Here is a 22,584-nt window from a genome sequence, read left to right as displayed (position 1 = left end):
AGGAAAGCAATGACCCAACAGTGCTTAAGCCTCTAGGCTCATGGGGCATGCAAAAAGGAAGGCAAGTCACACTGGCAACTAACATCCCTCGCCCCTTTCCAAGCTGAACTCTCCAAGATAATCCTTAGTCCTCCCTTGCCCAGGCTGTATAATCCAAGAGCCAGGTCTTTTTTTCACCAAGGCCAGAGGTGGTTCTGCATGCAGCAGGTGGCCTACAGGACTCAAAGTGAAATGACCATTCATAACAGATGTAGATCAGGTCTACTTCTGTAAAACGGCAAGTGTGCAGGACAGGGGCACTGGTTCTGGTAGGAGTGAAGACAATTTGGTAGTGAAGAGAGTGGGAGGGACTGTCTACAGGACGTGGAGATTGCCATCTGACCTCAACATAATGCATTTAAATCCCCTGGGGCCCATCAGTGAAGTCACCACACTGATTTAACAGCCATCAACAGTTCAAACTAACCTAGTGATCCTCAAAGGCTGGTCCCCAGGAACAACATCAGCATCACCTAAGAATTTACTACATTTATTAAAATGCAAACTCCCAGGCCCTACCTCAGACCTACTGAATGAGAAACTGTGGAGGGTGCCCAGTGATCCTGCCCTTCAGGTTTTTCCGATGCATGCTAAAATGTGTGGATCACTGCTCTAAGTGTAACAAAGCGCGGTCCACAGGCCAGCAGCACAGCCATCGCCCAGGAGCTTGACAGAAACGCAGAATCTCAGGCTTCACCCAGACCTGATTCAGAATCTGCGTTTCAACAGAATCTCCAGGTGATGCATATGCAATGGAAGTTTCAGAAGTACTGTCCCAACTCAATGTCCTCAGCTCAGGCTGCAGTTTAGAATCCTCTGAGGGGCATCTTAACCTACCAGTGCAGAGGTCCTACACGCAGCCCACTCAGTTAGAATCCCAGAAGGTGGTGCCCTGGCCTCGGTAATTTTGAAAGCTCCCCAGAAAATTCTAATGTGCTCTAAACATTTGCTCTCATAGTGAAAGGAATCCTACCCATAGTACTTTGCACAGGGGGGCACTCAAATATCACCTGAATAACTGGAATACTAGGAGTAAGTGACTGGAAGCTCTGGTAGAAGAAACACAGAAAAGCAGGCAACCCAAAGTTTTCTGCCCTAACAGTCTCCCAGAAGAAGCTGGTCCGTCTCACGTCTATACCAGTTGGAGTTTCCAGGAGATTCTACACAACCATGTGTCCTTCAAGCTCCTGCTACCTCAGAAGTGTGGTTCCTAGACCACCAGGATGGGAGTGTACCATTTTGGATAATTTAAATCACAGCCTGTAATTCAGCAAGAGCCAGGGGATGTGCATACACACCGAAGTCTAGGAAGCACCACTCAAAGGCTCTATTCTCAAGGTATGGGGTGGGGGGTCGGGAGCAGCCTTACTTACCCACAGCTGAGGCACAAGGAGGAGCAGGTGAAGTACTCATCTGGAAAAAAGGAGCTGTGCGCCATCTGGTCATCAGGGATCTCACCGCTGAAGCGGTCGCTCAGTGCCTGCCAAGGAGGGAAGGTGACATGTGATGGCACTCGGCAGAGAGCTCTGCACTTTGGCCCCCTACTGCAGGCACCGTACAAGCAACACAGGCACAAAGGAAATCTAGTAACTTCTGCTCATTACCCTTGACCTTACCAACTCCCATCAGTCCTTACCACAGGAATCCTTACAAAGAACCAGCCCATTCCCCAAGAGGTCAAGATAAGCAAAGTTACTGTTCTCCCCTAAATGCCTTGCAGGTGATAAACACCTCACACCACTCAGTTTTTTATTCAAGACCACCACAAATAATGACTAATGCCCATTTCATCTATGTGAGGCTGGGACCAAGAAACCCAGACTCATGAGGACAGCTCCTCTTTAAGCCACAGGCAGAGCCTAGATGTGATCTGAGAGTTTCCTGGGCTTCTATCCCAGTTATAACCACAGGCACTCACTTGGAGTTTACTAGGCCATAGACAAACTCAAAGTAGGAAAAATGTCAGCAGAAAAAAAAGAAAACAAGAAGAATGATTATAGTGTTTGCCAGTCATTTATCAACTCTACCAACCCCCAAAACAGACATTACCCAAAGGACAGCAAATGGCCAAAATAAATGCCAAGAAGATAACATATCCACAAAGCAAACTGAAAATTTCAGGTTGAAATGTAGCTTCCATTCCTAACCCTATCTTCACTTATTACTGGATATTGAAAGTATTCCTCAGGCTAATTACAGACAGGCACTTTCCATGCTTTAGAAATCATTAAGTACATGCTGCTCCAAGCTTCTAACTTTCAGCCCAGCCCCAGTGTGAGGCAGTCAGGCATTATTCAAGGGAAAATAAGGGAAAGGAGCCTAAACAAAAGGACAAGATGTTACTTCCTTCAGTAAAAGGGCAGAAGAGAATTTTAAATGAGATCTGGAAAAAGGGCAGGTTAGGTTTTAAACTAAGAACAATCAGAACTTTTTTTTTTTTTTTTTTGAGATGGAGTTTTGCTCTTGTTGCCCAGGCTGGAGTACAGTGGTGTGATCTCGGCTCATCACAACCTCTGCCCCTTGGGTTCAAGAGATTCTCCTGCCTCAGCCTCCCAAGTAGCTGGGATTACAGGCGCCCACCACCACACCCAGCTAATTTTTTGTATTTTTAGTAGAAATGGGGTTTCACCATGTTGGCCAGGCTGGTCTTGAACTCTAGGCCTCAGGTGATCCACCCGCCTCGGCCTCCCGAAGTGCTGGGATTACAGGTATAAGCCACTGTGCCCAGCTGAACAATTAGAACTTCTTATGCAAGGTTCCTTTTCCTGTTTCCAATGCACCAGGAGTTGCAAACTCAAGTCCCTACAAAGGCACATAATATCAATGTTGAGTCAGGTCAGGTGCAGGACCAGAACAGTGGCAACGAGTGGGTCAAACTGAAGGTACACAACTCACCTGAGGACACCCTCATTCAGGTCCTGCAGGGCTACTGCAGAGGCCATAGAACACCGTCTGTCAGCGATGGCTGACCAAGCGGCAACCCTGCACTTCAAACAACAAAAAAGTGGTCTGACAAATAATGCATAAGTCCTATACTTCTTGGGGGTACTTTGGTAAAGAGTCAAAACATGGGGCTGGGCACAGTGGCTCATGCCTGCAATTCCAGCACTTTGGGAGGCCGAGGTGGGCGGATCACGAGGTCAGGAGTTCGAGACCAGCCTGGCCAACATAGTGAAACCCCATCTGTACTAAAAATACAAAAATTAGCTGGGTGTAGTGGCGGGCACCTGCAATCTCAGCTACTCAGGAGGCTGAGGCAGGAGAATCGTTTGAACCAGGGAGGAAGGTTGCAGTGAGCCAAGATCATGCCATTGCACTCCAGCCTGGGTGACAGGGTGAGACTTCGTCTCAAAAAAAAAAAAGTGAAAACATGAAGATCTTGAAAGAGGGTATTAATGAATATATAGAAATGCTGAGAATGAGAAGCAAGGCAAGTGGAATTACAAGTCGGCCTATACATCTTGGCCTATACAGCGTTCTCTCTCCTGCTTCTGCATGAGACCCATTCTTCACGGATATTTGCAGTCTCACCTCTTCCAGTGAAGGAAGCCTCTTCAACCATATCACTCTCTGCCTTTTCTGAAGGCCCATTGTACTCAATACTGTAACTCGGTATTAAGTAATTAGGCAATGATGCAAAGCTATGGGCCTGCTGTATTTTATCTCCAAGACTAGATCATATATTCTGTGAAAGCAGCTTCCTACCTTTGCATCCTCCTCCAAATCCTGGCAAAGGTACTAACAGGTACTCAGCTAGAACTGCCGGAATAAGTGCACCGTACCAACTCCCCTTCACAAACCAACCATTGCCCTCCTCCTCTCTTGGCCCTGCCTTTGCCCTAGGCTGCTTTCATCCCATCCCCAAAGGTCCTCTCAAATTTAAGGCTAACTACTCCCTAACTGGCCAAATTACCAATAACTTTCCAGGTTGTTTCTCAAACAGATATGTACAGAACTCGCCCTGTCACCCAGGCTGGAGTGCAATGGCATGATCTTGGCTCACTGCAACCTCTGCCTCCCAGGTTCAAGCAATTCTCCTGCCTCAGCCTGATGGGAAAAGGGAGGTTTTTTATTGAGACAGAGTCTCACTCTGTGACCCAGGCTGGAGAGCAGTGGCATGTTCACAGCTCCCTGCAGCAACACCCTCCTAAGCCCAAGCAATCCTCCTCCCTCAACCTCCTGAGTAGCTGGACCACAGGCACATGCCACCAAGACCCAATACTTTTTGTTTGTTTTTGTTTTGTTATTGAGACAGAGTCTCACTCCATCACCCAGGTTGGAGTGCAGTGGCTTGATCTTGGCTCACTGCAACCTCTGCCTCCTGGTTCAAGCGATTTTCCTGTATCAGCCTCCCAAGTAGCCGGGATTACGGGACCCCACCACTATGTCTGGACAATTTTTTTTTTTTTTTTTTAAGTAGAGACAGGGTTTCACCATGTTGGCCAGGCTGGTCTCGAACTCCTGACCTCAAGTGATCCACCCAACTCAGCCTCCCGAAGTGCTGGGGTTACAAGCGTGAGCCACCGTGCCTGGCCAAGACACTGAAGTATCTATGAGATGATACAGAAAGAAAAAAAAGAGGAGACAGCTAAGGAATATAGAAATCACTATAGAAGGTATAGGGAACACCAAAAAATATCAATTATTATTTTTAAAAAAAGAAAGAATAGGAAAAAAAAATTTTTTTTCCATTTTTTTTTTTTTTTTTTTTATTAAGGTTTTTTGGCTGTAAATTTATTCAATGCAAAATAATACTCTTCAATTTTACTGAGGTGGCTGACCACGTCCACGACCAAATCCGCCTCTAAACTGGAATTCGGTTGCTGACCCAGCCCCAGCCTCGGCTTTCTTGTCGGCACCAGGTGGCACAGCACTCCGTCTGTAGGTATCTCTGTCAGCTTCCCCTCTTGTGAGTCTCGCAGGTCGCTCACCCTCCAGACCTTTAGGCCGAGGCCTGCCAGTCTCTGGACGGCTACGGCGTAGGGTGGCAGGCACAATCTCCGGGGGCAGATGAAGGTAATCACGGAGATACTGGATACCCTCATTGGTAAGGTACCAGTAGAAATGTCTCCAGGCAAACTGTTCCTTCACGTAGCCTCGGGACTTGAGAGACTGCATGGCCTTCATGACATGAAGGTTGGGCACATTCTTGTCTGCCAGCTCCGGGTGCTTAGGCATGTGGACATCCTTCTTGGCCACCATGACTCCCTCCTTAAAAAGGAGTTCGTAAATGGCAATCCGGTTCTTCTTAGGCATCAACATCTCCTCAGCTGCAGGGTCCGGGGCCGGGGCTGGAAAGGTTTTTTTCCATTTTTTTAAATGAGACAGGGTCTCACTATGTTGCCTGGGCTGGTCTCCTGGACTCAAGCCATTCTCCTGACTCAGCCTTCCAAACTGCTGGGATTATAGGCGTGAGCCATCGCGCCCAGCCAAGAATAGCAATTTTTAGCCTCAGAGTTTTTCTTTTAAACAGGTAACCTGAAAGGCAAGCCTAAGTATTGGTTTTCCTAAGGACAAATAATATCAAATTTGGCATGAGTGCAACAGCTGGGCTGAATTCACAGAGGATGCCAACCCCCAGTAAATGGGAAATTAGGATCCAATTCAGCATAAGGTTCTTACTGTTTCAACCCAAGTGACCTGGTTCACTTCTCTGAAAGTTCTTCAGAGAAATGGGGGCATGTGTAAGTATCTCAAGGCAAGGTGTGAAACAATCTACAGCCTGATTTGCCACAGTACATATGCCATTGTTCCCTGCCCTAGACAAATTAACGGTTGGCTTATGTTATCCAAGGTAACAGGCAACCTCTTATGACATAAGAAAGAGAAGAACTCCAGGCAAGCCAGCCTTCAGATGCTGGCCACCCACACTCTTGCATATGAGGTAAGAGAACAAGCATCTCACTCGTTCACAAGTCACAGCCTGACTAATGAATCAGACCTTGACAAGTTTTAGGACGCTTTACAAGAATCAAGAGTGTGGGAAAGTAACAGTAACTGTTTAAAAAAAAAAAAAAAAATACAACGTCAGCATGTTTTAGATACGAGGGTAGGGAGAGACTTTCCTCCTTTAGAATCTAATTAACTTTTCCTTTTTTTCTTTTTTTTTTTTTTGAGACAGAGTCTCACTCTGTCGCCCAGGCTGGGTGCAGTGGCGTGATCGTGGCTCACTGCAATCTCCGCCTCCCAAGTAGCTGGGACTACAGGCACGTGCCACCATACCCGGCTGATTTTTTGTATTTTTAGTAGAGACAGGGTTTCACCATGTTGGCCAGGCTGGTCTCAAACCTCTGACCTCAAGTGATCTACCTGCCTCAGCCTGCAAAAATGTTGGGATGACAGGCGTGAGCAACTGTGCCCAGCCCTGATTTTTCTTTACATACCACCTGATCCATATACTTATCAGCAGGTTCAAAAATTCCAAACCTCATATCATTCCACAGTTTCTTGGGCTCTCCTCCTCCTGAGATCCCAAAGCTGGAAGAGAAAGACAGAGAAGGGCCCACCTACCCCGAGAAAGCTTGGGAAAGCATCTGAGGCAAGTCTGAAAAAGGTTGCCTGGAGACCAGATGATCTTGAACTTCAGTTGCCTTGACAACAGTGTGGCTCTTTCTATTGTATCTGTAGGGCTGGCCCCAGTCATCAAGGGCTAGCAGTGAATTTCCTGACTCGAAATAGACACACTTCTGTAATCAATGACATCACACCCCAACAAAATATAACTTTGTAAATACTTTATAAATGCTTCCCGATGTGACAGAATTGGAACGTCAAGAGTTTCTACATTTAGAGATCAGAGGTTAAAGAAGGTATTACATAAAGGCTGGGCACAGTGGCTCACTCCTGGTAATCCCAGCACTTTGGGAGGCCAAGGCAGACAGATACCTTGAGCTCAGGAGTTCGAGTCCAGCCTGGGCAACATGCAAAAACCCTGTCTCTACAAAAAATACAAAAATTAGCCAGGCATGGTGGCATGTGCCTATTAGTCCTAGCTACTTGAGAGGCTGAGGTGGGAGGATGGCTTGAGCCCAGGAGGCATAGGTTGCAATGAGTCTAGATGATACCATTGCACTCCAGCCTGGGGGACAGAGCCAGACCTTGTCTTAAAAAAAAAAAAAATTAAGACAAAATTACATAAAACCTATACAAATTCAACTATGAAATGGTTCTCCCAATTATTCAGAACTGTAAGTACAGGCAACCATAGTTAACTCAATATTCAATTCCAGTATTGAATATTAATTCCTCTATTTGACAGAAACCTGAGCATTTGTTTCCTGTAAACAGGTTTATCTGCTCAGTGCAGGTATGCACTGGTTGTAGGTATTTGGGCTGTTGCTACCGTGGACCCTGAGCAAAGGAGTCAAGAAATGGGACATAAGCCAGCTAGAAAAAAAGGGGCCTGGGCCTGCACAACAGTGTGACTGAATGACATCAAAACGGATCCTGTCAGCAGGAGGAATAGGGAAACCACTCCCAGGTATGTATGGGCAAGCCACTAGGGCAGAAAATAGCTGCACAGCTCTCTCTCTGTCTCTCTCTCACACACACACACACATGCATGCGTGTGTGCACACCAAACACTGTTCCTTCTCATTCATCACATTTCCAAATCCACATTTCCTGGTCAATAATAAACACAAAAGTAGTACTTCAACTCCCTTTGAATCCAATAGAGTACTGCATCAGTCAGGTAGAACTTCATAAATAAGATACAGCTAACAACTTTTTTCTTTTTTTTTTTGAGATAGTCTTGTTCTGTCACCCAGGCTAGAGTGGAGTGGCGCGATCTGGGCTCACTGCAACCTCCGCCTCTGGGGTTCAAGGGATTCTCCTGACTCAGCCTCCCGGGTAGCTGGGACTACAGGCACACACCACCACGCCTGGCTAATTTTTGTATTTTTCATAGAGACGGGGTTTCGCCATGTTGGTCAGGCTGATGTCAGACTCCTGACCTCAGGTGATCTGCCCGCCTCGGCCTCCCAAAGTGCTGGGATTACAGGCGTGAGCCACTGCACCTGGCCTAATAACTTTTTTTTAAAGTATACTAATGGCATTTAAAATTTAAAATAATCAGGCATTTTGGGCCTGGCATGGTAGCTCACACCTGTAATCCCAACATTTTGGGAGGAGGAGGCGGGTGGGTCACCTGAAGTCAGGAGTTCCAGACCAGCCTAGCCAACATGGTAAAACCCCGTCTCTACTAAAAATACAAAAATTAGCCAGGCCTGGTGGCATGTGCCCATAATCCAGGCTACTTGGGAGGCTGAGGCAAGAGAATCACCTAAACCTGGGAGGCAGAATTTTCAGTGAGCCAAGTTCGTGCCGCCGTACTCCAGCCTGGGCTACAGAGCAAGACTCTGTCTCAAAAAAAAAAAAAAAGAAAAAGAAAGGAAAAAAAGAAGTGAAAATAAACCAAATCATAGAATAGTATAAATGGTATGATCTCATTTATGAAGGATAAATATATATACATACACACACATGCACTTTTACAGTATTTGCAATTTCTTCTTTTTTTTTTTTTTTGAGACAGAGTCTTGCTGGTCGCCCAGGATAGAGTGCAATGGCACAATCTCAGCAAACCACAACCTCTACCTCCAGGGGTTCAAGCCATTCTCCTGTCTCAGCATCCCAAGTAGCTGGGACTACAGGCACCCGCAACCACACCCAGCTAATTTTCGTATTTTTAGTAGAGACGGGGTTTCCCTATGTTGGCCAGGCTGCTCTTGAACTCCTGACCTCATGATCTGCCTGTCTCAGCCGCCCAAAGTGCTGGGATTACAGGTGTGAGCCTCAGCACCCAGCCAGCATTTGCAATTTCTATAAGCATATATAATAAACTACTAATAATGGTTATCTGCAGAGTTAGAAAAGGATACTGGGCAGGAGAAAAGGATTTAACTTTACTATGATCCCATTTATTCAGGAAGAAAAACATACGTTATAAACATATACTCATGCATGTGGTTACACAGCAATGAAAATTTCTAGACACTTATATGAGAAGTATTAAGAGTTACCTCTGGCCGGGCGCGGTGGCTCAAGCCTGTAATCCCAGCACTTTGGGAGGCCGAGACGGGCGGATCACGAGGTCAGGAGATCGAGACCATCCTGGCTAATACGGTGAAACCCCGTCTCTACTAAAAATACAAAAAACTAGCCGGGCGACGAGGCGGGCGCCTGTAGTCCCAGCTACTCGGGAGGCTGAGACAGGAGAATGGCGTGAACCCGGGAGGCGGAGCTTGCAGTGAGCTGAGAGCCGGCCACTGCACTCCAGCCTGGGTGGCAGAGCAAGACTCCGTCTCAAAAAAAAAAAAAAAAAAAGAGTTACCTCTACAGACTGAGGAGGGGGGAGGTAGGGGAAGGAAAGGGGACTTAAGTCTCATAAATTCTGCAGTACTTGAATTGTTTATCATGAACATGCATTGCTTTTATAATTTTTTAAATGATGTCTCTTTTTTAATTAAAATAACCAAATACTTAAATATAACTGACAGTATGTATCAGGAACCTTTTAAAATGGTCACATCCTCTGACCTCTTTAGAAGTGAAATAACTATTGGGAAGGAATATAGCATGGAGTTAAAAGCTCTTGGGGCCTGGTGCAGTGGCTGTGAGAGGCTGGAGTGCAGTGAGCTGTGATCACACCACTGCACTCCAGCCTGGGCGACAGAGCGAGACCCTGTCTCAAAAAAAAAAAAGAAAGAAAAAAGAAAAAAACGGTAGATTCAAGAAGCCAAACAAATTATTCTGGCATGTATCATTTATCTGTTTATACCCACCCCAACTCTTCTATCTCAAAAGGACTCAGGCTACTAATACAAAAATTAATACAACAGCGTAAAACAAAATAAAAGTAAGTGGAGAAGAAAACATAGCCATTTATATTATACACTGATGTGAACTATGAAAACTTTAGAGTCTATTTTAACAACAATAAAACTCTACTTGGTCAATTTGCCTAAGGCAGACCTTAAAGGTGGCTATTAGAGTGATAACCAGAGAATTAAGCATTTTTAATTTAAAGGATGTTAAAAATAAGAAAGTACAAAACCAATTTTTTCAAAGATTTGGGTAAACTGCAACAACTGCACAATTCTCTGGGGAGAACCCAAATCGCAAGCTTAAACAAATGACTCCTTCCCATAGACAAAAGCAGTCAGTCCCACAGCTCAGTACAGCACAGCCTCTACAACTCAGAGAATAGAAAATGTCAGATCTCGGTAAAATTTGGGGGATGCCAGTTACTGGGAATCATCAGAATTCCAGCTGACCAGGTTCTTTTTTTGTTTTGAGACGGAGTTTCACTCTTGTTGCCCAGGCTGGAGTACAATGGTGAGATCTCTGCTCACCGCAACCTCCGCCTCTCAAGTTCAAGCGATTCTCCTGCCTCAGCCTCCCAAGCAGCTGGGATTACAGGCATGCGCCACCAAGCCCAGCTAGTTTTGCATTTTTAGTAGAGACATGGTTGCTCCATGTTGGTCAGGCTGGTCTCGAACTCCCAACCTCAAGTGATCCATCCACCCCCCAAAGTGCTGAGATTACAAGCATGAGCCACCACGCCCAGCGTTTTTTCTTTTTTTCTTTTTTTTTTTTTTTGAGACAGAGTCTTGGTCTGTTGCCTGGGCTAGAGTACAGTGGCGCCATCTCAGCTCACTGCAACCTCCGCCTCCCAGGTTCAAGCGATTCTCCTGCCTCAGCCTACCTAGTAGCTAGGATTACAAGCATCCGCCACCACGCCCGGCTAATTTTTGTATTTTTAATAGACACAGGTTTCACCATGTTAGCCAGGCTGGCCTCGAACTCCTGGCCTCATGTGATCTGCCTGCCTTCGCCTCTCTAAGTGCTGGGAAGGATGACAGGCATGAGCCACTTCACTGGACAGACCAGGTTCATTTTAATCACAGAAAGCTTGGTGAATCTTACCACCTTGGAAGAATACAGTGTAACTATTTTTCTCAAAGCTGGTAATAAATTGGCCTGAGGTAGGACATCCAAGACTCCTGAGGGGAAAAAAATATCTGAGCACTAATTACAGTTTACAGCGCTCAGTGTCCCTGATGGTCTTATTTAAACATTAATCTGGGTTAGCTTCCAGAAGAGCAAAGGAGCTGCTATAATCCAGCCTCTGGCCTATTTGCCTTTTAATGCACAGTGATCAGATTTACAGCCCTTTGCCTGATTCAGCGTCTTTTCAGAATGTTTGCATTACGTAAGTGTAATCTTCCACTTTGACTGCCTTTGAGCCACTACAAGGACATTATTAGCCAATACAACTAAGTGCACTTGAACTTCAAATTCTAATTGGAAATGTATGTATTTCATGAATTATTCAAATTAATCATTTTCCATAGTTTTTCCTTAATATTACTCACAATTAACATTCACTGAACATTTTTACTATATAACAAGTACTTTGTTTCTTAAGTATGCTTTCATTTAATCTCCACCTCTCTCTAAGAGGCCAAATCTCCCTCTTTTTTTTTTTTTTGTTTTTTTGTTTTTTTGTTTTAAGACAGCATCTCGCTCTGTCTCCCAGGCTGGAGTGCAGTAGGGTGATCTTGGCTCGCTGCAATCTCCGCCTCCCGGGTTAAAGCAATTCTCCTGCCTCAACCTCCCTAGTAGCTAGGATTACAGGAGTGCGCCACCATGCCCCGCTAATTTTTTTGTATTTTTAGTAGAAAGGGGGTTTCACCATGTTGGCCAGGCTGATCTCAAACGCTTGACTTCAAGTGACCCACCCGCCTCGGCCTCCCAAAGTGCTGGAATTACAGGCGTGAGCCACCGTGCCTGGCCGTAAATCTCCCTCTTAAAGAAAGAAAAAACAGGCCCCAGTCTGAGAACCTTCCATGCTTAATAGTCTCTAGCTAAGGAATAACATGCAATTTTATTTGCTGAGAGGCAGTACAGCCTTCATGGTTATGAGAAGGAGCTCTAGCATAAACTGGCCAGGGTTTAGGCCTGCTGTCACTCAGTAACTGTGTATAACCAATTACTTCATCTCTTGGTGCCTCCGTTTCCTCATCTGCAAATGAGGATGTTAACAGTACTTAACTCAGGGAGTTGGTGTAAGGATGAAGGGAACTAATCCATATAGAGTACTCTGAACTTTGGTATATAATAAATGGTAGTGTTATTGTGTATCTATTTTTGTGTTTTGTTTTGGTAATTTTCTACTTCTGGGGGGAAGTCCCATTCAGGTGCCGGTCTCTCTCTCGTGAGACCTGCTGTTCTTTCTCTGTCTTTTGCCTATTAAACCTCTGCTCCTAAACGCCCCCGGAACAAAAAAAAAAAAAATTCTACCTGTGATACTAGTTTTCCACTTTTAATGATAACAAAAAGTTTCCTCTATGAATAAATTAATTTAGATATGAAAAAAACAGTGAGTCACCATTAAGAAAAGCATAAAGGCTGTCCAGATTTTTTTTTTTTTTTTTTTTGAGGCGGAGTCTCGCTCTGTCGCCCAGGCTGGAGTACTGTGGCCAGATCTCAGCTCACTGCAAGCTCCACCTCCCGGGTTCACGCCATTCTCCTGCCTCAGCCTCCCGAGTAGCTGGGAGTACAGGCGCCCACCACCTCGCCCGGCTAGTTTTTTGTATTTTTTAGTAGAGACGGGGTTTCACCGTGTTAACCAGGATGGTCTCGATCTCCTGACCTCGCGATCCACCCGTCTCGGCCTCCCAAAGTGCTGGGATTACAGGCTTGAGCCACCGCGCCCAGCCGGCTGTCCAGATTAAGCGAGACTCAACATGACACCAACTCGCCAGGGCTGAGCCACACCAGCCAGAAATGAGTGCTTCCTCCTATTCTCTAAGAGCCTGGTTTTTCTCCTAGCTGAGGACCAGGCACTTTTTTTTATTATCACTCATGACTTCCCCATATTTGCACTCCTGGCAAGATGAAAGCATCTGACAGGTGCAGACTCCATTCATGTGCTTCCGCTTCTTATAACCTCTTTCCACCCAGATTTCCAATCACCAGCACCACAAAAGCTGACAAACTGAGTGTTCTTGCCACCCACTGGCACCCCAATGAGAAGCCCTTGGGGCACAAGCCAACTGACCTTCAGGGCTTTGAAGATGACTCCCGGGTGCCGGGGAGAGCGGGTGGTGTTATTTTCTAGTAGCTGCTCCAAAGCACGCCGAAGCCCAGAAAAGTCCGTGGGAGGGTTGTAAGTCCTGGTTCCCTTGTAGTGAATGGAACTAAAGGCTTCAGGGAAGCGGCCCAGCTTCCGGAACCGGTCCTGGATGAGCTTCTCTGGCACCTCTGAGGGGTGATCTACACAAGCAGAAACATAGGCACATGGGTAGTGAGAGACATTTAAAAAAAAAAAAAAAGAAAAGTAGGCCAGGCACAGTGACCCACGCCTGTAACCCCAGCACTTTGGGAGGTCAAGGTGGGCGGATCACCTGAGGTCAGGAGTTCAGCCTGGCCAACATGGTGAAACCCTGTTTCTACTAATACAAAAAAATTAGCCAGGCGTGGTGCCACGTGCCTGTAATCCCAGCTAGTCCGGAGGCTGAGGCAGGAGAATCACTTGAAAAATAATTCTCCTCCACCAGGAGGCAGAGGTTGCAGTGAGCCGAAATCGTACCACTGCACTCCAGCCTGGGAGACAAGAGTGAAACTCTGTCTCAAACAACAACAACAAAATCTTTCATTATAAAAGTAAGATACACGGCCGGGCGAGGTGGCTCATGCCTGTAATCCCAACACTTTGGGAGGCCGAGGCGGGTGGAGTACGCAGTCAAGAGATGGAGACCATCCTGGACAACATGGTGAAACCCCATCTCTACTAAAAAATACAAAAGTTAGCCGAGCGGTGGCAGGCCCCTGTAATCCAGCTATTCGGGAGGCTGAGGCAGAAGAATCGCTTGAACCTGGAAGGTGGAGGTTGCAGTGAGCCAAGATCATGTCACTGCACTTCCAGCCTGGCGACAAAGGGAGACTCCGTCTCAAAAAAAAGTAAGATACGGGTGGGTGCACTGGTTCACACCTGTAATCCCAGCACTTTGGGAAGCTGAAGTGGGTGGATCACCTGAGGTCGGGAGTTTGAGAGACCAGCCTGGCCAACGTGGTGAAACCCCATCTCTACTAAAAATACAAAAATTAGTCAGGCCTGGTGGGGCACACCTGTAATCCCAGCTACTCAGGAGGCTGAGGCAGAAGAATTGCTTGAATCCGGGAGGCAGAGGTTGCAGTGAGCTGGGATAGCACCACTGCACTCCAGCTTGGGTGATAGAGCGAGACTGCGTCCCAAAAAAAAAAAAAAAAGATACTCTGACTCAATATATATGAAGTACATAATCAGGCAGAACTAATCTATGCTGTCAGAACTCAGGTTACCCTTTCCTGGTAAAGGGCGTGAGGAGGGCTTCTATGAGGGCTGGTGTCCCAAGGTCTAGCGTTGAGTACGCAGGGGCATTCAGGCAGTGAAAACTCATCACATGATACTCTTGATATGATGTGCACTGTTCTATACACACATTATACTTCAAGGAGGAGTCTTTTTTCCCAAAAACCCATTCCTTGTGGGAAAAATCTAGATGTGCCAAAGCATAAAAGGAAAGAAATTATGTCCTCTGCTCTCACCTACTTCCCGAAAGTAACCACAGCTCAACGTTGGCCCTTTCAGACATTTTCCCTACAGACTTAGCAACATATATATGCGATTTGCTCTTTTCTCACTTAATAACATACTGTAAGTACCTGTCCTTGTCACAATACACTGAAAAGCAGCAATACAGTCTTTGATCCTGTGGATATACTTAACTAATCACCTTACTGAGGAACTTTTACAATTCTCTGTAATTTGGAAATGCTGATCTTTTGTGAGGAAGCTCTGGGCAAATGACCAATGTATAAGGGTATTTGCTTGTCCACACTCTCATCATGTGTCCAGAAACTCGGGCAGCCATAGTGCAGATGGATTCAATAAATGTTTTGATGATAAAGGTTGAAAGGACTTTTTAATTTCCTTTTTATCTATTTTTTTACTTACTTACTTACTTACTTTTTGAGACAAAGTCTCACTCTGTTGCCCAGGCTGGATGGAGTGCAGTGGTGCAATCTCGGCTCACTGCAACCTCCACCTCCAGGGTTCAAGCGATTCTCCTGCCTCAGCCTCCTGAGTAGCTGGGATTACAGGTGCCCACCACCATACGCTTGGCTAATTTTTGTATTTTTAGTAGAGACGGGGTTTCACCATGTTGGCCAGGCTGGTCTCAAACTGTGATCCTCAGGTGAGCCGCCTGCCTCGGCCTCCCAAAGAGCTGGGACCACAGGTATGTACCACTGCATCTGGCTAACTTTTAAATTTTTTGTAGAGTCAGGGTCTCGCTATTTTGCCCAGGCTAGTCTCTAACTCCTGGGCTCAAGTGATCCTCCCGCCTCAACGTCCCAAAGTGCTGGGATTACAGGCATGAGTCATCACGCTCAGCCTAAAATAGAATACCTTTTAAGGGGCTGGTTATTTCAAAATCCTGAACTGGCAATTAAATGTTCCCCTCACCAACACTGTAAAAATCCGAAGTGGCATAAAAGTATTGATCACAGGAGGCAGCTGAAAGTCAGCATTTCTCACCTCCTCTCCTTTTCTTCGAGGCACCTGCTAATTAATCTGCTCCTTCAATGGGGAACGTTTACATGCCTTGTCTTTTCTACAGGGCATGTGTCATTGGTACCACCAGAATCAACTGGTGCAGTCCTTCAGATTCAACCTCCTTTATGGCCTGCTCTGTCCAGTTCTCTCGTACTGCCACCGCCCTGGCTGAATCCCAACCACTTCTCACTTGACTGACTTGATATCCTGCTGACCGGTCCCCCTGCCTCAGTCATGCTGCAATAGGTTGCCAGAGAATCTTTTGAAAATATAGATCTGATCTTCTCACTCTCTGCTTAAGATCCTTCATGGACTTCTGCCATACTTGAGAACTGAGTCAAGGCCACCCATGATCTGATCCCTGAATCTCTCCATCATTCCCTCCCACACAAGCCATACTTCACACAAGGCAGTGGGGGTGGCAGGGGAGGGGCTGCATTCAGTGGGCAGGGGGAGAATGAAGAGGGGTAACTACAGGAGGTCAGAGACAAAGGCAGGAGTTAAAGTGATGGCACTACATTTAGGAGTTTGGATTTTGATGTAGTCCGAAGCCAATGACAGGTTGCAAGCAGGAGTATTACATGACCTGAAGTGTAAATTAAGGTTTTGAAAAGATCACTCTGGATGCTACATGGAGAATGCGTCAAAGAGAGTTAGAATGGAATTTTGGAAGCATACTGCAGAACTACTTCCCTTGTCTCTTTTTTCTTTCCTTCTTTTTTTGAGACAGGGTCTTACTATTGCCCAGGCTGGAGTGCAATAACACGATCACAGCTCACTGCAGCCTCAACCTCTCAGGCTCAAGGGATCCTCCTGCCTTGGCCTCCCAAAGTGCTGAGATTATATGTGTGAGCCACCACACCCAGCGCTACCTGCAGTTCTCTGAACACAACTTGTTCCTTGAGGCTACTAGGAGTTTGCTCTTCCTAGAGCATCTTCTTCCCCTCCTCCATCTAGCCAAGTATCTCAGAGCTCAAATGTTGCCTCTTCTTTCCTAGATTCCATAACGTATAGCATCCCTGCTCCGGACTCCCACAGCTCCGTACCTACATCTACTACAGAACAGAACACTGTGTGGTCGCCCCAAGTAGACTGTGAACTCTTCAAAGACAAGAAGTGTTTTTTCTGCTCTGTGCCTCAGTGCTCAGCACATGACATACGCACTCAATAAACTCTGATGACTGAATGAACAAGTGAAGACTGCAATTGTTTCAGGGGCCAAAATTACTGCTCCCCTCCCATCTAATCCGTTATTGCACCTTTCCCTCATCCTCCAACCACTCAGGTGACGATCTTGCTTCCTATTTCTCTAAGAAAACAAATAAGAACTTACACACACACACTTCCCATGTCCATACCATCTACTTATCTGCGACCATGTCCATATCTTCTACTTTCTTTCCCAGTGTTATGGATGAACTGTCCATGGTCCTAAGGCTGACCCTTCCACTCATGCATCACTCCAACTGTTTCTGCTCTTACATCTACATTCTTCCCTCTCTAATGAATCATTCTCATCAGTACATAAATATCTGCAATACCTCATATCTTAAATTTTAAAAAAGAAAAATCCCTTGAAATCCCACATCAGCCTCTAGCTACAATTTCATTGTTCTTCTTTGCTTTATAGAAAAGAGCTGTATAGCTGTCAAAGAGCCAAATAAACTCACCACAGAAATTCTTCTCCTAATCTTATTATTTTTTTTTAGAGACAAGGCCTCACTATGTTGCCCAGGCTGACCTCTAACTCTTGGGCTCAAGGGATTCTCCCACATGAGCCTCCCAGGTAGCTATAATTACAGGCACTTGCCACTGTACCTGGCTTCGTTCTATTTTCTCTTGATCCCACTCTGATCAAGCTTTTACCCCCCACCATCTCAGCGAATAGGTCTTATCCAGAAAGGACTTATATATTGCCAAAGCCAACTGGCAATTCTCAATCCTTATGCTAGTTGACCTATGAGCAGCTTGATATGTTTGATCACTCCATCCTCCTTCAAACACTTTCCATGTCTTCTTTGGACAGAAATCTTCTGGGCAGTCCACTACCAATAAGTTGCTATTGCAGCCCAAATAGCTACCTCCTTGTACCCATAAAGGTCGAGCTGTGACACTGTACCCCATCCACTCACCAGAGCCCAGTAGTTGGGTGTGCATAGTCTCATGAAAGATGATAACTGCAGGGCCCAGGGTGGATAAAGGGACATCCAGGCCACAGCGAGCAGTGGTAGCCTTGAGCTCCTTGGTGAAGTGCTTCAGATAAGCTTCTGAGGCATCCCCAAGGAATTTGAAGAGGTCGTTATGCAGCCGGTCTGCATGAGTTCGATAGATGACAAGGTCTGAGATGGCCAGGACCTTAAGCAGCAGCCGTGTTCTCTGGCTTAGATTCACGGTGGCCCCTAGGAGCCCTTCCGTATCGATCACTGCTACTTTGTGAACTGGGTCATAGGCTGCCCACACTCCCACAGTGCAGGACTCCTGGGTAGGGGAGGTCTTGAAGACTTCACGACCATAAAAGAAAGTGTGGTTGAGAGTATGAGACTTTCCATCGCCAGTATTTCCAAAAATGGAAACCACTTTCAGATGCTGATCAGGTTTGCAGTCCAATTTTCTAATGAAGTCCTCTTCATTTGTTACCTGCAAAAAAAAAAAAAAAAAAGACTATGAAGTATAGAAACTGTAAAAGCACTAGAAACACCTACAAGAATAAATGCTTTGCAGGGACAAGGAACTTGATTGAATTGTCAAGTAAAGGAAGTTGCAGGGTAATAGCTCCCACCTCCACCCTTAGCAAACAGCTCAAAGGAACCTCTGAAGCTTTAGTCAGGGAAATAACTTAGTGGCCATGAAAAGAGCTAAAACTATAAAAAGAAAAAAGAAAAAAAGAAGGCCGGGCGCGGTGGCTCAAGCCTGTAATCCCAGCACTTTGGGAGGCCGAGACGGGCGGATCACGAGGTCAGGAGTTTGAGACTATCCTGGCTAACACGGTGAAACCCCGTCTCTACTAAAAAAATACAAAAAGCTAGCCAGGCGAGGTGGCGGGCGCCTGTAGTCCCAGCTACTCGGGAGGCTGAGGCAGGAGAATGGCGTAAACCCGGGAGGCGGAGCTTGCAGTGAGCTGAGATCCGGCCACTGCACTCCAGCCCGGACGACAGAGCAAGACTCCGTCTCAAAAAAAAAAAGAAAAAAAGAAAAGAAAGAAACAAAACAAAACCAAAAAAAAAGAGCTAAGACCATAAAACTCTTAGAGGAAAACAAAGTAATTAGCCTTTGTGACTTTGGATTAGGCTATAGCTTCTTAGATAGGACAACACAAGCACAAGTAACAAAAGAAAAAACAGATAAGGCCAGGTGTGGTGGTTCACGCATGTAACAGTGGCACTTACGGGAGGCTGAGGAGGGAGGATCCCTCGAGCCCAGAAGTTTGAGGCTGCAGTGAGCTGTGATAGCACTACTGCACTCCAGCATGGGAAACAGAATGAGACCCTGCCTCAAAAAAAAAAAAAAGAAAGGGGGGTGGGGCCAAGTGAGGTGGCTCAGGCCTGTAATCCCAGCACTTTGGGAGGCCCAGGCGGGCAGATCACTTGAGGTCACGAGTTCCATACCAGCCTGGTCAACATGGTGAAACTAAATAAAAGTCTCTACTAAAAATACAAAAATTATCCGGGTGTGGTGGCACGTGCCTGAAATCCCAGCTACACGGGAGGCTGAGGCGTGAGAATTGCTTGAACCCAGGAGGCAGACTGCAGTGAGCTGAGATTGTGCCACTGCACTCCAGCCTGGGTGACAGAACAAGAACCTGTCTCAAACAAATAAAATAAAATAAAATAACACAAAATAACATAAAATAAAATAACATAACATAAAATAAAATAAATCTAATAAGACTAGTATTCCAAACATACAAAGAAATCTTACAACTCAACAATGAAGATAAGCAACCCAATTAAAAAGTAGGCAAAGAATCTGAATAGACATTTCTCCACAAAAGATATGCAAGTGGCCGGGCGCGGTGGCTCAAGCCTGTAATCCCAGCACTTTGGGAGGCCGAGATGGGCGGATCACGAGGTCAGGAGATCGAGACCATCCTGACTAACACGGTGAAACCCCGTCTCTACTAAAAAATACAAAAAAACTAGCCGGGCGAGGTGGCGGGCGCCTGTAGTCCCAGCTACTCGGGAGGCTGAGGCAGGAGAATGGCGTAAACCCGGGAGGCGGAGCTTGCAGTGAGCTGAGATCCGGCCACTGCACTCCAGCCTGGGTGACAGAGCGAGACTCTGTCTCAAAAAAAAAAAAAAAAAAAAAAAGATATGCAAGCAACCAGTAAGCATCTGAAAAGATGCTCCAAGTCCTGAGTCACTGAGAAATGCAAATCAAAACTACAGTGAGCTATCACTGCATATCCACCAGAACGACTACGACCAAAAGGCAACAAGGGGCTGGGCATGGTGGCTCACGCCTATAATCCCAGTACTTTGGGAGGCAAAAAAGAGAGGACAGCTTGAGGCCAGGAGTTTGAGACCAGCCTGGGCAACATGGAGAGACCTCTGTCTCTACAAAAAAAATTAAAAATTAGCTGGGCATGGTGGTATGCGCCTGCAGTCCTAGCTACTCAGGAGGCCAAAGCAAGAGGATCGTTTGAGCTCAGGAGTTTGAAGCTGCAGTGAACCATGATTGCACCACTGCACTCCAGGCTGAGTGACAGACGACAGAAGCCCTGTCTCTAAAAAAAAAGACAACAAGCATTGGCAAGGATGTACAGAAATCACAACGTTCATGCACTTCTGGTGGGAATGTAAAATCACATAGCCAGTCCGGAAAACAGCTTGTCCACTCCTAGCTATATCAAGAGAACTGAACACACATGTCCACACAAATCTTCTAAGTACATCAATGTTCACAGCAGCATTATTCACAACAGCCAAAGAAGTGAAAACAGCCCAAATACCCATCAACTGATAAAATGTGGTATATCCATACACTGAGTTACTATGCAGTCATAAAAAGGAATGAGCCACTTCCACCCCTTACTTCAATATGCGTCGGTTATTCTCACCTTTGGGACATTTCTTATGTTCTTACTTTGACCTGACTTGGCAGAAATTCCTATCTATGCCTTGATTGTTTTCTGTCATGACTGTGCCACTTCCTCCTTTCACAGTCTTCCTAAATCTTTCTTAAACTTCAGAGGGGGCTTTGAATGCTACAGCAAGGCTGCATATTCCTGCTGTTGCGAAATGATGTTCATTGTATTGAAGTAATATCTACTGACCTAGTATTGGTTGTTTTTTTTTCTTTTCACTATACTATTTCCCTATTGACTTGTTAGGATTGGTCAGAAAATAGATAAGACTAGCAAATTTGAAGGGAATCATACATCTGAAAGATTTTATTGGAAAATGTATCCTGAATCATTTCAATCAGCTTTTTAGTGGAGAAAAACTATTACGATAGCAGATTTTCCTAAAATCCACAGTAGTCTTTTATTTTTCACTTACCTAACCTTAGACTGAAACAATGAGAAAAGTATGCAAAATACAGTCACATTTCTCTTATTCTAAAGACACTGTCTACGGCCATACCACCCTGAACACGCCCAATCTCGTCTAAAGACATTAAAATGCTTTTCACAATTGTAATTATAGAATTTGTAATATTCTGTATATTTCCAAAGTATTTATTAATAATTCAGCCCTCCAAATGTGCTTATAACGTGGACAAGTGAGAGTTCTGTACCTATGTCCCACCCCCAATTATCATATGGAGAGGCTAAAGTGCAAATATTTTCCCTGTAGAAACAATACAAATTTCATTCAGGCGCGGTGGCTTATGCCTGTAATCCCAGCACTTTGGGAGGCTGAGACGGGCAGATCATCTGAGGTTGGGAGTTCGAGACCAGCCTGACCAACATGGAGAAACCCTGTCTCTACTAAAAATACAAAATTAGCCAGGCATGGTGGCACATGCCTGTAATCCCAGCTACTCAGGAGGCTGAGGCATGAGAATCGCTTGAACCCAGGAGGCAGAGGTTGCGGTGAGCTGACATCGCACCACTGCACTCCAGCCTGGGGGACAAAGCACACTTCGGTCTCGGAAAAAAAAAAAGAGAGAATATAAATTTCATTGTTACCTAAAAACATTTAGGTAGAAATGTTGGGAAAACGTTTTTGTGAAATGAACGTAGCTGGCTATCAAACAATATTTGCTTGACATTGCTGGGGTAACTACAACAAAAAAGAATGAAGTGCTGATACATGCTACAACACAGATGAACCTTGAAAACATGGTAAGTGAAAGGAGCCACACACAAAAGACCACATAGTGTACGATTCCATTTATATGAAACGTCCAGAGCGGGCAGATTCACAGACAGCAAGCAGATTAGTGGTTGCTAGAGGCTAGAGGGAGGAGGGAGGAGGGAGAGACTGCTAAAGCTGGGTTTCTATTTGGAAAGATGAAAATATTCCAGAATTAGATAGTGGTAAGGATTGTACAACTTTATGAACATACTAAAAATACTGAATTATATACTTTAAACTGGTGAATTTTATGGTATGTGGATTACATCTCAATACAGTTTTTGGTTTTGGTTTTTTTTTTGAGACAGAGTTTTTGCTCTGTGGCCCAGGCTGGAGTGCAGTGGCGTGATCTTGGCTCACTACAACCTCCACCTCCTGGGTTTAAGTGATTCTCCCGCCTCAAACTCCCGAGTAGCTGCGATTACAGGCACGCGCTGTCACGCCTGGCTAATTTTGGTATTTTTAGTAGAGACTGAGTCTCACTCTGTTGGCCAGGCTGGTCTCAAACTCCTGACCTCAGGTGATCCACCTGCCTTGGCCTCCCAAAGTGCTGGGATTACAGGCGTGAGCCACAGCACTTAGCCAAGTTAACGTATTGGTCAAACCTCATCTACCATAATTCTCTTCCTAACAGTTTAAAGA

The 22,584-nt window shown here is 45.5% G+C and overlaps 2 protein-coding genes and 1 long non-coding RNA gene across 8 annotated transcripts in view; all 3 read right to left on the bottom strand.

Annotated features, from left to right (window-relative positions):
* The window catches only part of ZFYVE1 (zinc finger FYVE-type containing 1), a 63,828-nt gene that overhangs the window by 11,695 nt on the left and 29,549 nt on the right, over nt 1-22,584 (bottom strand). For 4 of the 6 annotated variants that reach the window (XM_033187527.1, XM_033187530.1, XM_033187529.1 and 1 more), the window contains 3 exons: nt 17,776-18,280; nt 13,106-13,320; nt 1,413-1,519 (listed from right to left, as the gene is read on the bottom strand). In XM_033187527.1, the coding sequence (XP_033043418.1) occupies nt 1,413-1,519; nt 13,106-13,320; nt 17,776-18,280 (827 nt within the window). Of the gene's footprint in view, nt 1-1,412; nt 1,520-6,465; nt 6,594-13,105; nt 13,321-17,775; nt 18,281-22,584 lie in introns of those variants that run through there. The other 2 variants (XM_033187531.1, XM_033187532.1) reach the window with 2 other exon arrangements.
* LOC117069374 (40S ribosomal protein S10) lies at nt 4,752-5,341 on the bottom strand. The gene has a single exon (XM_033187566.1). It carries the CDS (start codon nt 5,299-5,301, stop codon nt 4,804-4,806), a length of 498 nt encoding a protein of 165 aa, XP_033043457.1. The 5' UTR covers nt 5,302-5,341; the 3' UTR covers nt 4,752-4,803.
* Nucleotides 8,726-10,408, bottom strand: LOC117069381. Its single transcript, XR_004431526.1, has 2 exons — nt 9,374-10,408; nt 8,726-9,062 (listed from the first exon to the last, which is right to left on the bottom strand). It is a non-coding gene; the product is annotated as an uncharacterized LOC117069381 (long non-coding RNA).

Source organism: Trachypithecus francoisi, unplaced genomic scaffold (assembly GCF_009764315.1).
Source record: "Trachypithecus francoisi isolate TF-2019V2 unplaced genomic scaffold, Tfra_2.0 Lachesis_group3, whole genome shotgun sequence".
NCBI lineage: Eukaryota > Metazoa > Chordata > Mammalia > Primates > Cercopithecidae > Trachypithecus > Trachypithecus francoisi.
Note: the sequence above shows the minus strand (reverse complement) of the source record. Positions and strands in the feature narration are given on the sequence as shown.

Excerpts from the sequence above, each read along its gene's own strand:
- LOC117069374 (XM_033187566.1), bottom strand. The coding sequence starts at position 5,301 with ATGTTGATGCCTAAGAAGAACCGGATTGCCATTTACGAACTCCTTTTT.